The following is an 18293-nucleotide window of genomic DNA, read 5'->3' on the forward strand; positions in this document are numbered from 1 at the left end:
TCTACTTCAGTGTCCCCATTGATTTTTGCTAATAAGAAGACCATAACTTCTTATAACCCAGCCTCTCAAGATAAACTAGGCAAGTAGTTAGAGTCTAACCGAAAGAAGCTGGTGCAGTTTAGCATGGTAGCTTTTAAAGTGTTTAACTACCAGTGTTTTATATGGACATTTATACTGAGATCCATGTACAGTTTACTCACGTTTGCTGCATCATTGCCCGCAGAGCAAAAGGTGTATGTTAAAGATATTGTCTCCAATATTTCTCAGGTGTCAAAACATGCTTTAAAAGTGTCTTGGAGGAGGCTGATACTATTTCTAGAAATGCAACATTGCCAGTGGTGCTTAGGAGGTATGCTTGGTTGCACTCACAAAATTTTTCTGATGAGTTAAAAATGAGATTTCAAATGATCTTCTGGAGTCTGATTATATGTACTATACTAATATGCACATCAGCTACTCATATCCTTAAACACTGGGATGACAGAGGTAAATTGATACAAGGAGTGTCAAAAATGTTCCATATTCCCAAGTTCTCCTCCTTTAACCACGATAACTTTCGGCAGCTTAACAAACAAAGGTCCCAGCCAAACAAGACCTAAAAGCAATAAAAGGAAATGGCAGGATGACAGCTCCATAAGCTGAACAAGAAGGGTTCCTTCCCTAAGAATGATAACCCCCCCAACTTATGACTATGCCAAAGTGTGGCACCCATCTTTATTAAGTCCCCCACCAGGTGCCTTGTCTCTCAAGTTAGCTCTCAACAAAGCAGTCTGACTGTCAGTGGTTTCTGACAAATAGGTGCTAAACATTGTTGGCAGAGGGTTACAGATGGCAGTGGAAAGACCACTGACCTCCATTCGGAGGAGGGATTTCCCTCTCATCCACTGGACCAGACTTTGCTATTCCCTCCTATTCTCCTGTAAATACTAGGATCAGGAGTCATAGAATCAGTCTCTCTTTTGGAAAGAATGAGATATTTCTACTCTAGAATTTTATTGGTTACCAAAAAAGAGCAGCCATGGAGACCGGTAATGGACCTTCCTTTTCTGAACATGTTTGTCAAGGTCACCAAGTTCAAGACGTTGACCGAGCAGACAGTGCTTTCGCTGTTGCTAGTTAATTGCTACATGGTGATCCTAGAGTTGAAGGATATTGATTATCAAATCTCCATTGGTCTTCACTTTAGAGATATCTGAGATTTGTTGTGTCTGGTTTGCACTATCAGTTTTCTGTATTGCCTTTGGGCTATCCACTGCACCATAAGTGTTCACCAAATGCCTCACTCCAGTAGCAGCCCACTGACAGACTCTGGGCATTCACATCATTGCATGTTTGGACAACTTGACTATCTGTGCAAAGTCTGAATCCAGGTATTTGGCATTGCTACAGAAGGTCTCAACCTTACCCTCCCATCTAGGGTTCAAGTTGAACCTTCTAAAGTTGTGCCTGACACTCTCACAATAATTCATGTTTCTGGCAGTGCTTCATCGACCCCAATATGAGAATGGTCTTTTCGCCCAAAGACAAGTCTTGTCATACCAGATAGTGTTTCTGGAATTCTCCAACAGGAATGTAACCTCAGCAATAGAATTCCTAAAAATTCTTGGACTGATAGCATCCACCATTTTCATGTTAACACTGGCCCATTTTCACATGAGTAAAACTGAGTGGTATGTCTGAAATTGTTGTACTCAACACCTTAATTCTCTGGAATTCCAGTTGCTGGTGCTGCCCTTCATCAGATGAGAGTTAAAGTGGTGGAGAGAACAGGTGAATATCTGTCCAGGGCTTCCCTTTTGCCCTCCAGTACCAGTACAATATGTTCAGACAGATTTGTTTGACTATACCCGGGAGCTGTGCCAATGGGGATACAAGTGCAAGCCACCTGGGGGACCAAGGATGCATAGAAGCACATTAATATCAAGGAGATGTTGGCAGTGATTCACACCTTGAAAATCCTTCACCATCTTTGGTCCTTATCTAGTGGTTACAGGCAACACCACAGTGATGTGGTACCTCAACAAACAAGGGAGTATAAGATCTTACCCTCTGTGCCAATTGGCAATGATAGCCTGGGAGCAGGCTTCTCAGTATTTTCTGACTTTACAGACATCATCAGAACATCATGGCAGGCAGACTAAGCAAATCTTGGACAGACCTGCACGAGTGACAGCTCAAAGCAGTGGTGTTTCAGGATCTAGTACAGATATGGGGAAAGCCTCAGTCAGATCTGTTTGTCTCCCTTCAAAACAGACCGCTGGAAAAATTCTGTTCCAGGCATCCTTGCAGCCAAGCTTGGAAGACAGATACATTCTCATTGCTTTGGACAGGAATATTCATGTATGCTTTTTCAGCCTTTCTACTAATTCATAAGGCAGTTCTGAAAGTTCAAAGAGAATTGCCAAAGATCATTGTAGTGACCCCCTTTTGGCTCAGGCAATCTTGGTTCTCCCTGTTAATGGCATTGGCAAAGGGCAATTACCCCAGACTTCCCCACATACTGGATCTGCTCACACAGTCTCGGGGTGACAGGTATACCCTGATTTGGAGAAACTTCAGTTGACAGCCTGGATGATTCAATCTTGATTCTGGTTAAGCACTTATTTCATGAGGGTGTACAGCAGATGTTAAAGGAGGCCAGAAAACCTGCTTCTCAAAAATCTTATGATTCCAAATGGATGAGGTTTGCTAAGTGTCTAAATGGAAACTGAGGGTCAACTGAGGTTAATATCCCTCTGATCTTGAAATATTTGTGTGAGCTGCTTCAGGATGTTTATCATATTCATCCATTAAGGTGCATTTAGCAGCCATCTCCACTTGTCTGCCAGTGGATCCTCCTCTTTCTTCTTCTCTTTTGGTAAAACATTTCATGAAAGGAGTATTGCATATGAGACTCCCTAGCAAATACATTTCTCCTTTGTAGGACCTAAATTATGTTCTTGAAAAATTGACCTTAACACATTTAAACTGGCAGCTAACATTTATCTCAAGTTCTTAATATGGAAACTGTTTTGCTTATTGCTTTGATTTCTATAAGGTGAGTTTCTGGGACAACCTTACCTGATTTTTCACAGGGATAGGATTGTGTTGTGCACTTATCCTCTCATGACAAAAGTGGTCTCAGAATCACTCTAAATCAGTCTATTACACTTCCTGTGTTCTTTCAAAAGCCTAAGAATAAGAGAGACAGGATACTTTACACCTTGGATGTGCATAGGCAACTCAGGTACTACCTTGACAGACCAAAGCCCTTTAGGAATGATGAAAGGCTTTTTTCTTTTCTTTTCTGGGGTAAAGAAAGGTCAGCCTGTCTCTAAGCAATCCATTGTTTGTTGGTTGTCCTCTGGTATTGCTCTTTGTTATATCCTCCATAGCAAGGCAAATCCAGGCAAGGTAAAGGTAATTTCACCAGGGACTTTCTCTCTTTAGTGACGTACTGGAAAGGAGGGGACTCTAGAAATATTCTGCAGGCAGCCACATGGTCCTCTGTCCATACCTTCTCAAAGCACTACAAACTGGAGACTTTTTCTAAATCCAGAGCAGCTTTGTGAGGACTATTCCCTAGGATCTCCTGGACCCTTATTCTTCCTCCTCCCAGGTTGGTTAAGCTTTGGGAATCTACCGGTATGTCATTATGGTAGTGTCTTTGCTGAACTCGGTACAGGTGAGTAAGTTTCACTTAACTGTAACAGTAGATGTTGTTGGGTGTATATAGTTGGTTGTTGGAGTTGCTATTGTGTTTTGGTTCAGCAACCTTTTTAATTGTGTGTGTGTGTGTGTGTGTGTGTGTGTGTGTGTGTGTGTGTGTGTGTGTGTGTGTGACATTTGGTATGCAAAAGCATGTGCTTGCAAAGCTTATGTTTACTTCTGCTGTTCCTGCTGAACCCTGGAAAACTAAAAAAGGTCCTGTCTGTGAGTGTGAAGGGTTGTCCTGGTCCTGTCAGGTGACTGGTCCTTCATCCTTACAGACAGGCAGTGGAAGGAGCACTGACAGACTGTCAGAGGCAGGTTAGCAAGGTACTACTGCCTATATGCCATTAAGGATGTCTGTCTATGAATATCTACTGTCACAGGTGAGTGGAACTTATGCAACTGTACTTACAGTTTGTTAGTATATGTTTAAAGTATAATGTTGTAGAACTTTTAAGAAGCAAAGTCATTCTCTGAGTGCAGTACCTGGTATCCTCTGAGTACTACATATCAAATTTTAAATTATTATATATGACCAGTATGTAGAAGGACATCATTAATAACCTAACCTTAAATATTCCAGCAGTTCGGTCCTCGGTATCTCCTTCTTCCTCATCAATTTTCCCTTTGTACAAGGGAAACCTATGTAGCCAGTCTTCAAAGTTATCAAACTCCTTTTCCAATTCATGGCCATAGATCTGTGAAAACATTTATCTGTCAGTAGTATGCAGTATTTTGTCTTGTGTAAAAGCTTGTCTACAATGAAACAATAATTTCCTGGACAACTAACGGAGTTCGTTCCTGTTTTTCAAACTAAGCAGAGGCAGACACTTAGAGGAGCATGGAAAGTTGCTACTAATAAACCATCAATAGTTTCAAACATTGCAAAAAAAAAAAAAAAAAAAAAAAAAAAGAAAATGTTAATTCAGTGACTGAAAAGAAAAGCACACTTCTTCAAAACCCTCATGTGATCATGTATATATTCACAAACAGGTTGCAATTATATGTAGGAAAATTTCAAATGCCAACATCTATATTTCAAAGCAGTATTTTACAAATTTTACACAAACCTAATAAAGGATGTTCAACAGTCATACATGCATGCAAAGAGACAGTCCAAATAACAAGCAAGATGGAATGATTTTATGTTTATAGTAATAATCTGGATGACTACTTTGAGGCAGATATTTGTAATGTCAGTGTTTTTTATCAAGCAGTAAGCACATACAAAATGTTTTAGTTCTTAAACAAAATGGTGACTGTCCTAACAACTGACAGTCATTATGCCATCAGACAGCAGGTTAGACGAAGCAATGGACAACTGTGTTACACCAGTCAGTTTAGGACACTGCCTACCAAAACAGATTGAAATACTAAAAATTGCTATTGTTAGTTGAAAACAGCAATATGAAAGGCATGTGAAACAATTTAGATCCTTTGGCAGTTGACTTGAGTAAGTAAAAATAATTGTAATAAAAGTTAAAAGGAAAATGCTGTAAATATGATAAGCAACTTGTGTTTTCTTCCTTTTTTAATTTCTCCATAAGTTTTTGAGTTTCTAAAATGGGGACAGATCTGTAAGAAAAGTATTTGGTTAAGTAACAGCACAAGACAGAACACAGAAGTTCTGAACAAATGAGCCACATATTTTTTTCATCTTAAAATCATGTCTAAAAGTGCAAAACAAACTTTAAAAACAAAAATGTGTTCATGCAAACACTTTTCTGTATAAAAAAAAAGTTTGTTTTGCAGTCTTTAGAAAAATACAGTTTTAACATGGAAAACTAAACACAGAGAATCATGTTTATGGCATGAATATTCATGGCGAGACAGGAGATATTTACATCACTTTGGATTCCAGCTCCAGTTATGCTGGCTTAGCACAGGTAAGTAATTCTGTATTAGTTATTTAACTGCCAAACTATCAAGTTAACAATTTGTAAAAAAATTATCAGTAATGTTTTTCTAAACTGTTAATTTAACAGTACGGCAATTACATAACCAACACACAATACCATAAACATGGCTCTGTTTAGTCTTCTGCTTTTCGAAGAAAACTTTAAAATTGCATTTTTCTAAAGGCTGCAATATAAACTTTTCTTTTTACATAAAAAAGTGCTTGCATGCATAGAGATGTATGCAAACGCTTTTTTATGTGAAAACAAAATTTGTTTTGTGCCTTTAGTCATGATCTTTAAACTTTTACTCCAGAGTGAAGGCCCAGCCCTGGTCACATGACTCACACTCCAGACATATCTAGTGTACTTGCATATCTAGTATGTGACACACATACCTAGTGTACTCACTTACTTAGTGTATGATATCCTCCTTTTACTGAAGACAAAGATGCTCACTGTATTACTATTTACACCAACATAGTTGTACAAAATGTATAATTATGACTATAACTAAGGCATGTGCCTTGTAATAAATGTAAAAATCTCTACAATAAACTCTCCACAGTATTGAAGCCTGAGCATTTTATTACTAATTTTCCCCTAACAGAGACTTTTTAAACTGATTTCAGGGCAAATTTCAGTAGATGAAGTGAGTACTTTAGTAGTACTAATGGTAAATTATTTATTTTTCACCAACTTCCATCTATAGGTTCATAGGTCTGTAGGACCGTACCAGGATGATGATATGTGAGAACATTAAAAAGTCAATCTGTATATTTGCATGACAGTTTTTAGCCATAATATTTTGTGTACAAATAACCCACAGATGGACAGAAGGATATATTGCGACATTTATATGTTATCCCTTTCCATGAGAGGCAAGGGATCTAAAAATGGATGAATTTATGGTTACCTATCTATTTGTCCAAATTACATTTGAATAGAGTAAAAAAATGCATAATGTGGAGTGGAAGAGGGTTCCACAGAATCTGAATTCTCTTTGATGCATACTTTTTCCTCCATGTTATGTCACAGAAGCAATTGGCATCCTTTGAGTGGGTGTTTATGCCAGTATTGGACTTGTGAACGTGCAGGAGGTCTGACATGATAGGATCTGTTGAGGCTCTATATTGGGGGTTGGGAGGGTGGCCTAATGGTTAAGGTGTTTGCCTTGCAAACTCAAAGTGCAGGGTTTGAGTCTCATAAGGAATAACTGGCTAGGCTTAAAATAGCTTGCAAGGGCAGTTAGCCTAGTACTAACCTGTGAACCTATATATGATGCATGGGTGCCTCTCAGTAGCCTGTAAGATACAAAGAAGAGAGACAATGCTTTGAGATGATCTACATTTTTTATGATTTTGGTCCTTGATTTTTTTTTTTTCAGTGAGGAAGTGTTGTAGTTATTCCAGTTGTGGCAAGTGTTTGAACAAGTACATACCAAAACGACATCATACTCAGTGATTGGCCTTAACTTTAACCTTTAGATTTAAGGTCTGCAGTGAAAAAGGACTTCCTTACAATAGTGGATATGTGGTTATCAAAAGGCAGTTTATTGTCAAAATAGGTTCCTAGATGCCCAACTATGGGGCCAATTTTCAGGGGTCTGCTGTCAATTATTGAGTTATAAGGGGAGTCATGCTTGCTAAAGGATACTATTATACATTTCTTAGCCTTTAGTTCTATTCCATGATTTTGAAGTCAATTATTTGTTTGGGACAGGCCTTCTTGGAGGATCATGGTTTCTTCTGGGGACTTTATGATGATACGAAGTTTGCAGTCACCTGTAGACTTTTTCAGCCATAAACCCTTAATATAATTTACATGTAAGATATAAATGCCAATGAGAAGTAGCCCAAGGATTGAACCCTGTGAAGCACCACTATAAACAGGTCTTTTCACCCATTCTTATTTCCTGGGTTCTGTTTATGAACCATTTTTCCAAATAATGAGTTACACAGAGATTTACATTTAGCTAGGAGAATTTATCTATGATACTAGAATGTGAGATGGTGATGAATGCTTTTGTGAGGTCTAGTTATGTGGGTTGTACTGTCAGAATCACTAGCTAGTTATGACTCTAGGCAAGTGTTGATGTAATTTGTGGAGTAACAAACGTAAGATGCAGATTACAATAATATGAAGAAATACATAATACACTATGTAAACAAGGTTCAGTTTCAATTACTGTCCCCATTCACATTATATTATGTTACATACAAACATGCATACACACATTTACAGACATATATGTCTGTGTAGGTATATACATGTATGTCACTGAAGTATGAATCATACTATGGCTCCTCAGTAATACTCATCCAAGTGGTATACGAAAAACAGGTAATGGGCAATGCATTTGCAAGTGCACAGGATACCAGGGTCTTCACCCCTATAGGAGCTACAGTAGGACATGACAGTCTATGTACAATACGTGTGTTGGAACCTATGTTGTGCACTTTGCTGTGTGGCACAATATCAGGGTTACTCACATCTCTGCATAGATTATCTTACATAGTTTGACATTACATTGCAGTCAATATATGGTCAATACAATTGAATTGCATTGTATTCACACTAGTAGAATGTGTTTGTTCTGCTGTACTATAGTGGCAACTAGAAGAAATGCAGTACTTAGCCACTGTGTTGAGCTCATGCCATATAAAGATAATGGCATTTTTAGCACTGTCATATGGGTCTAAGGCTATAACCGTGGTCCCATAAGACAGCACTAAAAGTATAATAAACAAGCTGATGGAAAAATAAATAGGACTCACGTAATTATCCTTGCCCTTTTACTAGACCTGTTGTTGTAGGTTCAATAAACATCCAAAATTAAAAAAAAAAAAAAAAAAAACAGTTTGCATGCAGTATATTGTTTTTGTATAGCAATTATTTTTAATGACTAGCTTTCCATGATGCTATATTATGCAGAGATTTTCCTTCAGGTCTCAGGTGGGTATTACAGCACCCTGGCCTTCATGTTGAGATGGTGGAAATATCCCTTAAGATATCCAAATATATACTCCACAACCTGCCATCTTGTTATATAAGTTATATGTCATCACTTCATTGGTCTGGGGATTGTGCACTGAGCCATTATTCACAACTCCTATCTATGTCAACACTTCACTGGTCTGGGGATTGTGCACTGGGTCATTATTCACAACTCCTAGGACTCCTCCATCATTGTCAACCATTTTTGTGAAAGTGTTCACTCTCCTGTGATGTACATGTCCTTATCAATGTCTCAAGTCTTGTCCTTTTGATGGAGTCTGATACTGGTTACTATTCAGCACCCTCTGCATAGACCTCTTAAGGCTGCCTACAACATTCATATCCTGTGGCACTCCATGATCCACCTACTCCTGATGTTTTCCATGGCACCTTTGTTTCCTAGGTGCTGAACTTTTCCAGCTGTTGCCCTTCTCAGGGCCCCATGGCAAGCCCTGTATACCTGTGGGCTTGTCATTCAGTGAGTGCATCAGGCAAGCTGTGGAAGTCATCTACCAATGGCCACTGCCCTTCTCTCGTTCTACAGCTTGTCAGCAGGACAGTGTAATGCTCTGCACAACCTCAAGAACACGTTCTAGTAGTGTACATGGGCTTCCTAAACCTAGGTTTGCTACCTTTCTATGTGGTGATAACCAAACCAAAGCTATGTCTCCTTGCATTTCCAGCAACCATTCCTTTCTATGCTCATTCCCTGCCAACCAAACCCACTATCCCACCCATTTTATGACATAAATGGCTACATCACCTCAGAGTGGAACACCTTCCTTTGCCTTTGTTCCTTTGTTTTAATAAGTCCCAGTTTTAAACGCATAGCTTTAGTTTGCATTTAAATTGAAAAGTTATTCCATGACTGCTTTTTTTACAAACTCTGGCATCCTGTTTGTGCACATAAACAGTATACTGGAGTTTGTACACTGCTTTCTGGACTACTGGACCAACGTTCTGATTTCCAGGTAGTCCGGAAAAATACCAGATAGGTGGCAATGCTACCTACACCCCTTCCTACATCTACTTATTGGTCCCATGTATTGCTTTGCAGATTCATCTCCCTTAGAATACATTGCCATGTTTCTCCCTATGTATGGAGACCATCATGTTCCTTGTAGCATGCTTTCCTATGTTCTCAGTGCCAACAGTGGCCCTTCCCCCACAGGTGGATATAACAGTACTATTCCACTGTAATGTGTACACACATTCCCCATGTCATCTTTCTCACCAATACTGGCATCCATCACAGGTGTTAATTACAATGGTATGCATCTGTATTCTTTAATTCCACAGAGTTACTATGCAAAAACCTGTATTCCACAGCTTTTTTCTCTATAGGTGTTCTCATGCAAAATGGTACTTGCCATGCTTATGTCAAGCTCCTCTTAATGTGGTGGGTATGGAAATGTAGCCATTTAGTGCTACTGTCAGTAATTACTGTTGGAATACACTATCTACACTGTCCAATGCTAGCCATGCGTAAGTAGGATGGGTGACCATCATGTACACTGTATAGATTAGCAGTTCTGTGGTACTGCCCTACTCACATTTGCACTACATTGAACATCATGTGATATTACAATATGTGTACTTGCTCACTGGCTATCATTTTGCTCCTTGACTTAGGGTGAGTGATCATGCATTTCTCAGGGCTCTGGCATGGGACAGCAAGAAAGTCTTTGTTTTTCTGCTGCATTAGGACTTTACTGACTACCTCCTTGGGCAGTTAAATGGTCTCTTGTGCAAGGTTGATGCATGGCACAAACTTGACAGAAAGGTGAGCAATGCCACTGCTGTCACCTGCTCTAGTGAGCAATAATGGCATCAGTATTGTTTTAGAGTCACTCTTACCTATTTCAGCAGTGGGGGTAGATGTTAGGGAGAGAGAGAAAGGCATGCACTTAAAGCATTACTTTCTCTTCCTGTTGTGCTACCTACTGAACCTGTGTACTAAGATGTGCACAGATTGTTTTATAGCAGTCAAGCAACAAAGGGTCAACATGGCAGGATGGGGCAGGAGGTGATAGTGACTCTCCTGATAGCTGGTATGCTACTTCACTGTGAAATCATACTTATATGAGTAACTTATGTGTGCACTAACATGTTCTTGTTCTCTTTATTCTGAATCTTCTACAGTCCCAGCTGCAACAGTGTTGGGAGCATAGTGCATAGTGGCAGTTGCCTCAACCAGTTCCAGACAATTTCTATGGCACTGGATCAGCAGTGGATGCTAGGTCCACCTATCAATCTGTTCAGTAGATGAACAGAGGTCACTCTGCTGATGGGGACCTGGAGAAAGATCTCCCTGGTGGTCACCATCTGCACTAATCAGGAGGGAGGGAGAGAGGCATAGGCTCCCTTTTTGACACTGGCCTGGGGGATCTCCCATTGTCTGCCAGCATGAGTTACAGAGGCTGGTATCTACCAAGTAGGCTGACAGTTGGACACCTGTCTTGGTACAATGGACAGTCTTTTGGTGTGGTTGCTGAGTTGTGCAGCTGGTATGCCCTTCCATAGGACCCTAAGGGATGCTGTCTGGCCATCATGTTAGCCATGGAGGTGACTGATGGTTTGTCATTACCCTCTTGGATAATCCAGCATACATCCATGCCCCTTGCTTGATCCTCATCTGGGTTTTCTATTCCATTATATGTCTTTGCTTGCTCACTGGGCAATCATATTCCTTGTTCAGCCCACCCCATCACCAACAGTCTATCTTCTGTCCATTTGTAGCCATGCAGTGTTGTCCCACCTTTTTTGTGTCTGCATTTTGTGCCTGTTTTTTTCTCTGCACCTGATATCTTCCTCCTCTGTCTAGTACAGAGTTCAGAGATATATCCACACCAGGAATCTTGAATCCATGCTCTCTCTCATTCAAAAGAGCAAAATGGAGAAGGTTGTCAACTCACCCACATAAATGCACATATGCGGAGGTTCTCTCAAAGAACTTACTGAAACACCAGAGACCTCTAAAACCCAAGTCTGCTAGAGATAACACAGTCTCCACAGCACCCATGATACATAGCGATGCCAGTGTCTCACCCACCAAGCTTGTAAGGTGTAACACTCAAAAAACAAGTTTTCTTGTAATTGGAGAGTCAATAATGAGAAACACGGATGTCCCACTCACCAGGTTGGACAAGAAGAAAGTCATGGTCAGCTACCTGTCCAATGCCAAGATTCTGCAAATCACGCATGCACTCACGTCTCTCGGCAACAAGTACTGTTATGACTCTGTCATTGTTCATGTTGATGTGAATGACCTGAGACATACTTCGTGGGACTATATGAAGAGATACACAGTCGAGCTCTCTGAGTATGTGTCCCAGGTAGGTATGTCCCTAGCCTTGAGCAGCATACTACCCTCAAATAGAATGATGCCACAGAATAAATAAAAAAATGACTGATTTCAATAATTGGCTAAGTTTTTGGTGTCATTCCAAGGAGATCCATTTCCTGTCTGCCTGGGAAGACATGGTCAACAAACCTCACTGCTTTGCCAGAGACAATTTGCACCTGGCACCCCTAGGCTTTCAGCTGCTGGCAAAGGCTCTTGCCTCCCTCATAGTGACATTTTAGGCAAGGTCTCGAAAACAGCATTACTGACATGAAATTAACCAATCAGAACAAAATAAGGGTCCTGCTGTTAAATGCTTAAACCAAAAACTGCACTCCCAGGAAGCACTTCTATCACTAGAAGGTGTAGATGTCTGCACAGTCACAGAATCCTGGTTTAAGGCTTCAAAGAGTACCCCGGCCCTGCATGGCTGCAATGCCTTCCACACCTTTAGACTGCAAAATGAACATGTAAAAACCAAAAGGAGGTGATGTTTCAGTCTATATTGAAGATAAATTCACCTCCCATCTAGTTAGACTGGACAACTACATGGATTTACTCCAGGTCGAAGTTACGGTGGGTAAGACCCCCCCCATTCAAGTTCTAGCCAGTTATAGATCTCCTCCATGGTCATGACACCATGAAGTCTACTTAACCAAACTGAAGGCAATCCAAATTTTACTGAACACACTGGTTATGGGGAATTTAAATTATCCCACCATCAACTGGGAAACCTATTCTAGCCCAAACTTGCTAGCACAAAAGTTCCTTGACTTTTTGAAGTCAAATGCCCAGGAGAAAATTGTCCATAGCCCAACAAGAGGAACAAACATTCTAGATCTGGTCCTCACCAGCATGTCAAACAGGTGCTCTAATGCAACTGTTGGCCTCTCATTAGTTAAAACTGACCATAAATCAGTCACCTTTGAACTGACACTAACACCAGAATTCACAAAGGGTGAAATCAGACTAAAAAACTTCACTAAGGCAAACTATATCCTCCTTGGTGAAGGTATAAATGCATTCTAAACCCCACCCAAGCTGAAAGTGGTAACTACACCAAAGTTTACACTAAAGCCTAATCACTTGCATAAGTGCATAAACCTGGCTGAACCAGATAGAACCAAAGCCAGAGCACCAAGTAAAATCAAACTGCCATGGTGGACTTCCACCATCAACAAACTCTACAATAAATGCAAAAAGTTGCATTCCAAGAAAACAAAGACAAAGACCTAACGATGGAAAAGCACCCTCCTCAAGCAAATAAGACAACTTGTCAAATTCTCCAAGAGCTCCTTTGAGAGAAACCTAGAAAGTACTGCCAAAGATAACCATAAGGCCTTTTATAGCTACGTACATAACCTAAAGGGTAGAACCCAAGCATGTGCAGAACTGGTGGCCAATGGTATCACACATGTTAACCCCACAAAGACAGCAAACCTGCTAGTGGATAGGTTTGGTGAACATTTCACTCCCTTAGCCCCTCCTAACTTACAACAAACCCTTCCCCAACCCCCCCCCCCACACACACACACATTTTACATATCAGAAGAGCAGGTCCTCAAAGCCCTGTCCAAGGCAAAGAACATGGCCTCTATGAGACCAGATGACATTACAGGCTGCCTTCTAAATAGGCTAAAACATGAACTAGCAGCACCACTAAGTACCCTTTTCAATCATAGCTTAACCACAGGCTTTGTTCCTGCAGAATGAAGAACAGTTATTCCCTTTCAAAAAGGTGGCCTAGCTAAACCGTTTCTACTGATGGTGTGAGTGAATTTTAAAAAAATCACTACTGTTGTTGATAATAGTTATAAAATTGTTCAACTCCTCAATATTCCCTTTCCATAATATATATATATATCATCTAAAAACCTTGTGTAATGATGGATATGTGAAAATAGTTCACTTTTAAATAGAATTTCTTCTTCCCAATATAACATTACGAGGTTGGCAAAAATGGGGGCACTTGCTGAGCCCATTGCCACCCCCTTGCTTTGTTTGAAATATTCCCCTTCGAATAATATAAAATTATTTTCCAATAATTCCAATAATTCCATATTTAGATACTATAGTGACCCATGATGAAAAAGGTTTTAAATCAAATATATACAGGAAAAATACCTTTTCTAATGATTATTTACAATATGACAGTAATCATCCTAGAAAAATGCTGCGGAACATATTTAAGGGTCAGATAATTAGAGCGGCTAGGATGACATCTAGGAATGAAGAAATGCTAGAAGAGGTTGAACACATTACCAAATTATTCATTGAGAGGAAATACAATAGGAAAATGTTAGATGATGTTAAACGGTATGTTATATCACAGAGGGAACTAAAATATCATCCGCTACTAGGTGTTATTGTCCCAACTGAACTGGATAAAGGAACAGACAATACTAGTAGATTTCAAAGGGCTTGTATATTACCGTATACTCCTTATGTAAATAAAATTAAGGAAATTTTGGAGAAACATTTGAACATATTTCGAGTAAATCCTGATTTGTCAAGAATATTAGGGGACAAACCTCTTATAGTGTATAAGATGTCACATAATTTAAAGAAAATCTTAGAATTAGGTATAGCCACAAATTCAAAAAGAGGAGAAAATGGACCTTCCACTTCTACTATTAGATGTGGAACTTGTAGTCAATGTAGATATATAATGGGGCACACAGAAATTATCTTAGACAATAGTAACAGGACTGTGATAAGACCTGTTAAGGGTAACTGCAACACACCATTTGTTATATATATTGCCAAATGTGTAGAATGTCCAGCATTTTATGTTGGAAAAACTGAGAGGGCCTTCAAAAGGAGAATTTACGACCATTCCTATTGTATTAGAAGGAAGGACACAAACAACGCCTTATATAGACATGTGGAAAGAGAGGGCAACACACACAGTTTTAAATTTGGCATTTTAGAACATGTCAAACCCAACTTGAAAGGGGGTAGTATTAAAGATCTATTAAGCTAAAAAGAAATATGGTGGCAGTTATTTACTGATGCAGCCACCACTCCTGGATTGAATGACACTATAGCTGTTAAACCATTGTTAATGAAATAATGAAACAACAAATATCATGTTTGTACGTGATACTAATTGAAATACTGCTTGGTGTGACAGTAGTTTTTAAGAAAATTTTTTTTAAAAAAAAATAAACAATTTTTTAACAACATCAAATTGTTTAACAGTAGGGAACTTTCAAAACAAAATTTTTTTTAGTATTTTTTTAGTAGTTTATTTAGTAGTTTTATTTAATTTGCTTTGGTGAAAGTGACCCTTCAACATCTATTTTAACAAGTATTTTAATATTATACAACGAACTTCCGTTGTTAATTTTTATTGAGTATTTTTACGGAGAATTTTTACATTAAACCTCAAATCTGGAATTGGAATTCTAGTATTAGATATTTTTCAGTGTTAATAAAACTGGGTCTGAAACAACAACAAAAAAACTTTCTATGAACTAAGGAAAAAATTGTTTTATGAATTTTTATAGTTATTATTTATAACAACAACATGGAATTATATACATTTTATTGACTAACACATTATTTAATAACAGCATCAATAAGGAATTGACTTCATTAATGTTTAACAACATAAATAATTTAAAAAAAAATTTTTTTTATTATTCAAAAATTTGTTTTATTATTTAATAAATATTTATTATTTATTATTATTATATTTAAATCATAACACATACAAGCATTATCAATTATACTTTTTGTATTGATAGTAACTTATACCAATAAAATTTATGCACACTATTTCCCAATATTTTAATACTTTAATATTTTGACTATTTTCTTCTACATAAATTTTAACTTATTTATAAACTCATCAATGGTTAAGTATTATTATATTTAATTATTTTACAAATAATTATAATTAGTTAAATTCCACTTAAGCAATACATTTTTAACAAATATTATTCAGGGTACTTATTCTGTAGAAGGTGTAATGCATTTTGTGAACATTGTTATATATATTGTGTTTTGTACATCATATTAATACAGAGGATGTATTTTTAGGGGCAAGTGATGTATATTGTGCCCCAAGGAATTTTGTTGACAAATGTTATACAGTAGGGAGTATATAGAGGAGTTCATTCTTGTGATGTATTAGTATTGTTATTTTTAATTTTATTCATCATTCTTGGAACTTAACAAATATATTTATCTTAACAATTTTAAGGAGCATACAGCTTTAAAGACATTCATCAACAGTTGTTGCTTCGCGCCAAAAATGTTATTTAAACTGAGAATTTTTTAAATGGGGTTGTTCTGAAGAAGCCTACATCAGTTAGGTGAAAGCGCTTAACCTTGGATATATGTTATATTAAAAGTTTCGTATGTTGTTTCAATAAACGTCTGGCTGGACAGCTTTTACACTGTGTTCCCTCTGTGTGTTGCCTGAGAAGATAGCACAGTGTAATCTTTTATATCCACCTAAGCTACCACCAACTGAGACAGATGGGACCTCAGTTTAACATCTCATCCAAAGAATTCTAATAATGTTCTGCCATTCCACCTTTCAGGACTTCCATCCCTCTTTCCTCTCACATTTCCTTCTGGACTCCCTTAATGCATTATTTTGCTGTATTCCTTAAATGTGAATATTTCATCCAGCTCCTACCCTTCCTCTTTTTCTTCCAGTTTTCCCATGGGGCTTTCCTTCCTTCATTTCTTTCTTGTCCTTGTATCTTTTCCTTACCTTCTTTACATCCAGTTTTTCTTTAGCATCTGTTATGTTCATCACTCATCTTTTGGTAATGCATTATTTTGAAGAACTCTGCCCCATCCCTACCTTTGGGATGCTCTGTTCACCCTTTGCCCCCTAGCTTCTTAGACGTTTATGACATGTCTCTTCACACTGAGGTTTCCCAATCCCATTCTGCTCCAGACCTCGTTTGGTCTTTCCTCTCATCATTTCATGTTTACCAATTTTTCATTGTTTCATTCATTCCTTTCACTAAACATATCTTTCCATTGGATTTTTCCCTGTTTCTCTGGATGTCTACTGTGCCCTTCCTGCCTTTCTATCTATCTTTCCAAGCTGGATATTAGCATGAAGGTAGATACTGTATGTGTGGAACTCCCTAGCCATTCCTTTTGCTTGTTTTAAGCTTATTCCTTGTGACACTCTTTCCTGTCCTACTTTCTATCCAATCCTCAGTTTCTGTTTTAATACTTCATAATCTTTCACCTTTTGGATTCTCTGTCAGGTTCCTAAATGACAAACAATGTTTGTACATAACTGCTGCCTGTACAATCCACTAAGTTGCACATGGGCTTTATCTTTAGTAACTTCTGCCTCTTAGAATGTATAAATATAACTGCTGTTTGTGTATAAATGTAAATAGAAATGTAACTACTCTGTGTTTACATGAACGTTAGTATAATGCAATATAAGAAAATGGAGCTTTTCTCCCAGGGCCATTGCTGAAAATGGGTATTACCCAGTTGGACTATCCTAGTGAACAAAGACAATCAATCAATAAATAAAGAAATAAAAGTGTGTGTGTGTGTGTGTGTGTGTGTGTGTGTGTGTGTGCGTGTGTGTGTGTGTGTGTGTGTGTGTGTGTGTGTGTGTGTGTGTGTGTGTGTGTGCGTGTGCATGTGCATGTGTGTCTGTGTGTGTGTGTGTGTGTGTGTGTGTGTGTGTGTGTGTGTGTGTGTGTGTGTGTGTGCGTGTGCGTGTGCGTGTGCGTGTGTATGTGTGCGTGCAAACACTCCATCTGGGAGTATTATCATTCAGACTGCATTTATCCTGTCTAATTGTATTAAATGTCATCCTGTGTCCTCTGTCCTGTATTTTGTTTATCATAATGCCTGGATCTAATTTTTCTTTATTTTTGTCTTTGCTGAATATCTTCCAAATAACATTAAATCATTAGGGTAGTCCTTCTCTATCATTCATATTTCTCCCTTCCTTCCCTTTTCCCTGTCCTAGCCTTGCTACACATTTTTTTATTGTTATATCTAAGCCCTGATGCTTTTTCAAACTCTGTGAAGCCTGGAAACCCTTCCTTTACTGCTTCATCCATGTTTTCGCACATGAGCATGCAGAAATCGGCATACATTAGGAAGCCTGATTGTGTCCTCATTTCTTCTCTCTTAGCTTTGACAGTTTTTTGTACCTCTGGCCCCCCCCAGCTCATTTATCACTATTCTTAATACCCCTGGGGGAGAGGGACATCCCTGTCTGCCTTTTCTGTTCACCATGGTTGTACCTCTGGCCCCCCCAGCTTATTTATCACTATTCTTAATACCCCTGGGGGAAAGGGACATCCCTGTCTGCCTTTTCTGTTCACCATGGTTGTACCTCTGGCCCCCCCAGCTCATTTATCACTATT

The 18293-nt window shown here is 38.6% G+C and overlaps 1 protein-coding gene across 1 annotated transcript in view; it reads right to left on the reverse strand.

Annotated features, from left to right (window-relative positions):
• LOC122797635 (fer-1-like protein 4) overlaps window positions 1–18293 on the reverse strand; it is a 1984889-nt gene that overhangs the window by 699576 nt on the left and 1267020 nt on the right. The window contains exon 27 of the mRNA XM_044066179.1: window positions 4260–4388. Coding sequence (XP_043922114.1) covers window positions 4260–4388 — 129 coding nt within the window. The remainder of the gene's footprint in view (window positions 1–4259; window positions 4389–18293) is intronic.

The sequence above is a fragment of the Protopterus annectens genome, chromosome 3.part1, assembly GCF_019279795.1.
Source record: "Protopterus annectens isolate FY-2018-M chromosome 3.part1, PAN1.0, whole genome shotgun sequence".
Taxonomy (NCBI): Eukaryota; Metazoa; Chordata; order Ceratodontiformes; family Protopteridae; genus Protopterus; species Protopterus annectens.